Source organism: Parus major, unplaced genomic scaffold (genome assembly GCF_001522545.3).
Source record: "Parus major isolate Abel unplaced genomic scaffold, Parus_major1.1 Scaffold220, whole genome shotgun sequence".
Lineage (NCBI taxonomy): Eukaryota > Metazoa > Chordata > Aves > Passeriformes > Paridae > Parus > Parus major.
This window is the reverse complement of record NW_015379263.1, coordinates 1,780-7,973: the sequence shown is the minus strand read 5'-3', so window position 1 is coordinate 7,973 and position 6,194 is coordinate 1,780. Positions and strand designations below refer to the sequence as shown.

Below are 6,194 nucleotides of genomic sequence, written 5' to 3'. Positions count from 1 at the left end.
TCTTTATCTCCCCTTTTCACCACCTTTTCCCCTTTTTCTCCTCCCCTGGCTGGGGCAAAACTCAGGACAGGGAATTGTAGATTTGGGATGTGCTTCCCTCCCTGCTCTCCTTCCTTGTGGCCAGCCCCCTCCTCACCCCCAGAAGCTTTTGGGGTGTCCCCACATCTGTCCTTGTGGTGGGAGCACCCAGAGCACCTCCGGGCAGGAACCTCCTCCTGGCAAACCCCCCAAGGGGACGAGGAGGGGACTCCCCAAACCTCTCCCTCTGCTCTTCCCAGTCCCTGAAGATCCTGGGGGAGAAGGTGTCGGAGATCAGCCTGAACCGCGACACGGTGTCGGAGGTGCTGCGCTGCTTCCTGACGGCGCACGGGGCGGGCGCGGAGCTGTGCGAGGGGCTGCGCACCAAACCCTTCCAGGCGCTGCCCCCCGAGCGCAAAGCCGCCATCCTCGTCTTCCTGGTCAACGAGCTCAACAGCAGCGCCCTCATCATCAGGTGGGGCTGGGCGTGGGGCACGGAAACCTCTGGGTGCTGCTGCGGGGTGGATGCCGCTCCAGTCCTGGAGCTGCCCCTCTGCAGCCTCCCCCGTCCCCTGTTCTGCAGCGAGATCGACAAGACCCTGGAGAACATGTCCAACTACAGGAAGAACAAGTGGATCATCGAGGGCCGACTCCGCAGGTTGGTGGGGAAGGGGCTTCGCTTGCAGCCTCGGCAGCTTCCCCCCGGCCCTGGCACTCGTGGGGTGGGCGGGGGGACAGGGACCCAGCACCTCCAACCGTGTCTTGGCAGGCTGAAGGTCGCCCTGGCCAAGAGAACGGGCCGTCCCGAGTCGGAGATCACGGGGCTGGAGGACGGGCGGCGTCGGCGCAGCTCCCGCCTGACCGAGGACACGGGGCTGGAGATGGAGGAGGAGGAGGAGACCCGGGGGCGGAAATCACGCCGGGAGGAGGAGGTGGGGTGCTCTGGGCTCTGCCGGGGGGCACAGGTGGGGGTGCCACCTCGGGGGTCTCTTCCCTGACCAATGCATCCCTTCCCCAGGTCGACACGTCCACGTCCAGCGTCCCGGAGCTGGAGCGGCAGATCGAGAAGCTGGCCAAGGTGAGCGGGTGCTGCAGGGCTGGTGTTCAGCCCTCAGGGGGGCTGCAGCCCCCTCACCACCCCCCAATCTCCCCACAGAGGCAGATGTTCTTCCGCAAGAAGCTGCTCCATTCCTCCCAGACCCTGCGTGCAGCCTCCCTGGGCCAGGACCGGTTCCGGCGGCGCTACTGGGTCCTGCCCCACCTGGGCGGCATCTTCGTGGAGGGCGCGGAGGGTGAGCGGGGAAGGGGCTTTTGGGGGGCTTGTCACAGCTGGGGGAGGCCCCCAGATCTCACTGCTCCTCCTCCTCCTCCTGTCACAGCAGCTGAGGCGGTGGCTCAGGAGCCCCCGGAGGAGAAGGTGTCCCCGCACGTGTCCCTGGTGAAGGAGGAGCCGGCGGCCGTGCCCGTCGCCAGCCGGACCAGCTGCCCGGCCTCGGCCTCGCGCGCCCGCGGGCGGCCCCGGAAGAGCAAAGAGGAGCTGGCCCAGCACTGCGGACCCTGCCCTGCCCCGGTCAACGGGGTCCTGGAGGAGCCAGAGCCCCTGGGGCAGAGCCAGCACGACCTCAGCCAGTCAGCCTTCCTGTCCTGGCTGAGCCAGACCCAGTCGTCCCTGCTCAAGGACTCCGTCCTCACCCCGGCCAGCAGCCCCGGCAAGGGGGACACGGGGCTCCCGCCGCCCGAGGCCCCCTCGGACCCCATGGAGGAGGAAGAGGAGGAGGAGGAGGAGGAGAGAGCCCCGGAGGCCGTGGCGAAGCGGGGGCCCTGGTTCAACCTGCTGCCCCGCACGCCCTGCGATGACCGAGCCCCCCTCGCTACCTCCTCGGCCGAGCCCTCGCCACGAGCCCCCGCAGCCCCCCGCAGCCAGAGCCGTGGGGAGCCCCCCAAGGGCCCGGCACGGCAGGTACGGGGTGGGGGGGCTGCTCCCAGCACTCACACCCCGACCCGAGGGGTTGTGTGGGGAGGGGGATTCTCCCTGGGTGGCTGCAGGGAGTGGGGTGGGACCCTCTGTCTGACCCGGGGAGCCGTGATGGGGGCTCAGTCCTGCTGCCCTTGATAGGCTGGTGAGAAGGGAAACAGCTCCAGGGGTGGGGGGCTGTGGGATTGAGGGGCTGCAGGGCTGGGGGGCTGTGGGATTGAGGGGCTGTGGGATTGGGGGCTGTGGGATTGAGGGGCTGCAGGGCTGGGGGGCTGTGGGATTGAGGGGCTGCAGGATTGGGGGGAGTGCAGGATTCAGGGGCTGAGCATCCAGGAGTGGTAATCCTTGTTGATCCCTTCCAAAGCAGAATATTTTATCATTTCCTGTCGGTTTTCTCTGACATTCCCTCTGTCCCTCCAGCTGAACGGCCTCCCCGCAGACGACCCCACAGCTCCCCTGCTCGCCTCCACGCCGGTGCACGCCGGCCCCAGGGCCCACGGCGCCTGCCCCCGCAGCCAGGGCAGCCTGGAAAAGCTCCAGGACGTGCCGGGGCAACCCAAGCGCCGAGGGAGACCCCCCACCAAATTCTTCAAGCAGATGGAGCAGAAGTACCTGACGCAGCTGACGGAGCAGCCGGTGCCCAGCGGTGAGAGCCGGGAGCCCCGTGGCGGCGGTGCCGGTGCCCCGGCAGGGTGCTGAGCTGTGGCACTGCCCTTGCAGAGATGCAGAGCGGCTGGTGGTGGCTGCGGGACCCCGAGGAGCTGGAGGCCGTGGCGCGGGCGCTGCACCCGCGCGGCATCCGGGAGAAGGCGCTGCACAAGCACCTCACCAAGCACAAGGAGTTCCTGCGTGAGGTTTGCCTCCGGAACACCACCGGTGAGTCTGCCCCAGAGCCCAGCTGCTGCCCCCAGACCCAGCTTCCAGCTGGGATTGGGGGCTGCTCCCGCCTGTCCCCCTGTGAGCCCCTCCGTGAGCCCCCACATCCCATCTTCTGCCCAAATCCCTGGGGATTCCTCTGTTCTCTCCCACCCTTTACCCCCCCAGACCTCACCTTGCACCCGTGCCCTGAGGCGGGGGGCTGCTCCCTGTTGCCCCCCGAGCCCATCCTCTGGTTCTCCAGGCTGCATCTCCCAGCTGCTCTCTAGGTTGGGGGGCTGCTGCTCATGTGCCCATCCCGAGCCCACCCTCTGCCCCCCAGACCCCCCTTCCACCCACACCCCAGGGTGGGGGGCTGCTGCCTGTCCATCCCCTGTGCCCCCCAGACCCCATCTTCCCCCCGTGTCCTGGGGTGGGGCTCTGCTGCCTGTCCCCCTCCCCAGACCCCATCTTCCCCCCGTGTCCTGGGGTGGGGCTCTGCTGCCTGTTCCTCCTCCCTGACCCCCTTTTCTCCCCCCCAGACCCCATCTTCCACCCGCGCCCGGAGTCGGCTGCTGCTGCGGTGTCTCAGGAAGCCCTGGCGCAGTGGTCAGTGCCGGACAGAGCCTACGAGACCGACCTGGGGGTCCTGCAGTGGGTGGAGGAGCTGGAGCAGCGCGTCCTCATGGCCGACCTGCAGATCCGGGTGGGTGCCGGGGAGGTGATGTCGGTGCTGGCTGAACCCCTGCCCAACCAACCCTGAACCCCTGCCCAACTGCCCAGTGCTGACCCCCTCCCCAACTGCCCAGTGCTGACCCCCTGCCCAACCAACGCTGACCCCCTGCCCAACGCTGACCCCCTGACCCTGCCGTCCCTCCCGCAGGGCTGGACGTGCCCCAGCCCGGACTCGACGCGGGACGACCTGCGGTACTGCGAGCACAAAGTGGAGCCCCTGGAGGACATCACAGTGCGGAGCCGGCGGGACCGGGACGGGCTCCCGCTGCGCCGGGAGCTCACCAACCCCCTGGACCTGGCCGTGCTGCGGCTGGCGGCGCTGGAGCAGAACCTGGAGCGCCGCTACCTGAAGGAGCCGCTGTGGCCTCTGCACGAGGTGGTGGTGGAGAAAGCGGTGCTGAGCGGCCCCGAGGAGCCGAGCCTGGGCCCCACCGAGATGTGAGCGCCCCACACACCCTCCCTGAGCCCTGGCCTGGGTCAGGAGCCCCCCGGGAATGTGGGAGGGCCAGCAGGGTCTGTCCTGTCAGAAGCCATCGGGGGATCTCTCCCTGGGATGGGATTCCTTGCTGGGGATGAGGGTCCCTTGTGGGTCACCGGTGTTCTTCCTGGGTTAGGGATCCTTCTCAGCAATGTCGAGTCCCTCAGAGGTCCAGGGGGTCTCTCTTTGGAGATGAGAGTCTTTCCTAGGGGTCCCTCACAGGAATGGGGGGCCATTGGGGTTCCTCTTGGGGATGACAGTCTCTTCTGGGGACCAGGACCCTTCCTGGGAATGTGGGGGTTTGTCCTGGGGGTGGGGGTCTTTCAGAGGCCAGCGTGGTCCCTCTTGGGAGTTAAAGACTTTCCTGGGAATGGGGATCCCTCCCGGGGGTGTGGGGCTCCCTCAGAGGCCGTGGGGGTCTCTTCCTAGGGATGGGATCTGCCCTGGGGACGGGGGTCTCGTGAGGGTCATCGGGGTCCAGACTCCTCTCGGGGGTTGAGCGGGGCCAGCAGGGTTTGGGATCCCTCCTGGGTGGAGGTGTGGGGGTCAGGGCAGGACCCCCAGGCCGGGCTGAGCCCCCCGCTGTCCCCGCAGCTCGTACGAGATCACGCCGCGGGTGCGGACGTGGCGGCAGACGCTGGAGCGCTGCCGCAGCGCGGCCCAGGTGTCCCTGTGCATCTTCCAGCTGGAGAAATCCATCGCCTGGGAGAAGTCTGTGAACAGAGTGGTGAGAACCCGCGCTGGGGGGGACGGAGGGGTGGTCCGGGGGGGGGGTTCCAAGGCAGCTCTGAGCCCCCCGTGTCCCCCCAGACCTGCCTGGTTTGCCGGCGAGGGGACGACGACGAGCACCTGCTGCTGTGCGACGGCTGCGACCGCGGCTGCCACCTCTACTGCCACCGGCCCCGCATGACCGAGGTGCCCGAGGGCGACTGGTTCTGCTCGGTCTGCGTGGCACGGGTAGGTTGGGGGGCAGCCCCCTCACCCCAGCAGGGTGATCCAGAAGGGATCCCAGACCCTGCTGGGCCCCCCGTCCCCGGGAGAGGTCCTGGTCTCCAGGAAAAGCTCTGGTTCCTGAGGGGGATCCTGGTGGTTCCCGTGGGACCCCCATTCCTGGGAGAGACCCCGATGGTCTCTGAGGGACCCCCTTTTCCTTTCCCAGGAGAGACTCTCATCTCCAGGGGGGACCCTGATGGGGGGGTCCCTGAGACTCTGGGTGAGACCCCCATATCAATGGGAGGGATCCCCCAGCCCAGGAGGAACACTCCCACCCCTGGGGCAGGACTTGGTCCTCAGGAGAGACCCTGCTGGTGTCTGAGAGACCCCCACCCCTCGGAGAAACCCCGAGTTGAGGGATGTGAGGGGTCCTGACCCCCACAAGAGCCTCTCATCCCCAGGAGACCCCGATGCAGCCCCGATATCCCTGGGAAGGACCCCTGGGTGTCACCTCGGGGCTCAGGGAGTGGTGACACACGCTCTGAGGGGACACAGGGTGTGACCCCCTTTTCCCCCCCACAGGCAGGGCAGTACCGGGACCCCGTCTCTCCCCGGCGGGGCAAGAAGCGGAAGCGGGGCCGTGCGGTGGCGGGGAGCCCCGGCGAGGAGGAGCCGAGCCCACGGCGCCGAGCGGCCCCGCGGCGCCGGGAGGGGCTGCCCGTGTCCCCCCGGTACCCGGGGGAGGCTCTGGCCCCCGCCCGGCGGAGGAGCTCGGCCCTGCGGGGCCAGCCCAGCGACCTGACCTTCTGCGAGTGAGTGCCGGGCGTGGGGAGGGGGCTGCGGGGTCCAGCTGGTCCCTGACCCCCCTCCCCGATCTCCCCCCGCTGCCAGGATCATCCTGATGGAGATGGAGTCGCACGAGGACGCCTGGCCCTTCCTGGAGCCCGTGAACCCCCGGCTGGTCCCCGGCTACCGCAAGATCATCAAGAACCCCATGGACTTCGCCACCATGCGCACGAGGCTGCTGCGGGGCGGGTGAGTGGGGCTGGGGTCCCTCCTGGGGTCCCTCCTGGGGCTGGGGTCCCTCCTGGGGCTGGGGTCCCTCCTGGGGTCCCTCCTGGGGCTGGGGTCCCTTCTGGGGCTGGGGTCCCTCCTGGGGTCCCTCCTGGGGCTGGGATCCCTGCTGGGGTCTCTTCTGGG

The 6,194-nt window shown here is 68.7% G+C and overlaps 1 protein-coding gene across 1 annotated transcript in view; it reads left to right on the top strand.

The window, feature by feature from the left end:
• BAZ2A (bromodomain adjacent to zinc finger domain 2A) overlaps positions 1–6,194 on the top strand; it is an 18,531-nt gene that overhangs the window by 10,576 nt on the left and 1,761 nt on the right. Inside the window, exons 13-26 of the mRNA XM_033511443.1 lie at positions 279–493; positions 602–676; positions 788–950; positions 1,037–1,096; positions 1,175–1,310; positions 1,398–1,978; positions 2,414–2,639; positions 2,714–2,869; positions 3,391–3,554; positions 3,732–4,021; positions 4,656–4,788; positions 4,872–5,018; positions 5,577–5,806; positions 5,886–6,029. Coding sequence (XP_033367334.1) covers positions 279–493; positions 602–676; positions 788–950; positions 1,037–1,096; positions 1,175–1,310; positions 1,398–1,978; positions 2,414–2,639; positions 2,714–2,869; positions 3,391–3,554; positions 3,732–4,021; positions 4,656–4,788; positions 4,872–5,018; positions 5,577–5,806; positions 5,886–6,029 — 2,720 coding nt within the window. The remainder of the gene's footprint in view (positions 1–278; positions 494–601; positions 677–787; positions 951–1,036; positions 1,097–1,174; positions 1,311–1,397; positions 1,979–2,413; positions 2,640–2,713; positions 2,870–3,390; positions 3,555–3,731; positions 4,022–4,655; positions 4,789–4,871; positions 5,019–5,576; positions 5,807–5,885; positions 6,030–6,194) is intronic.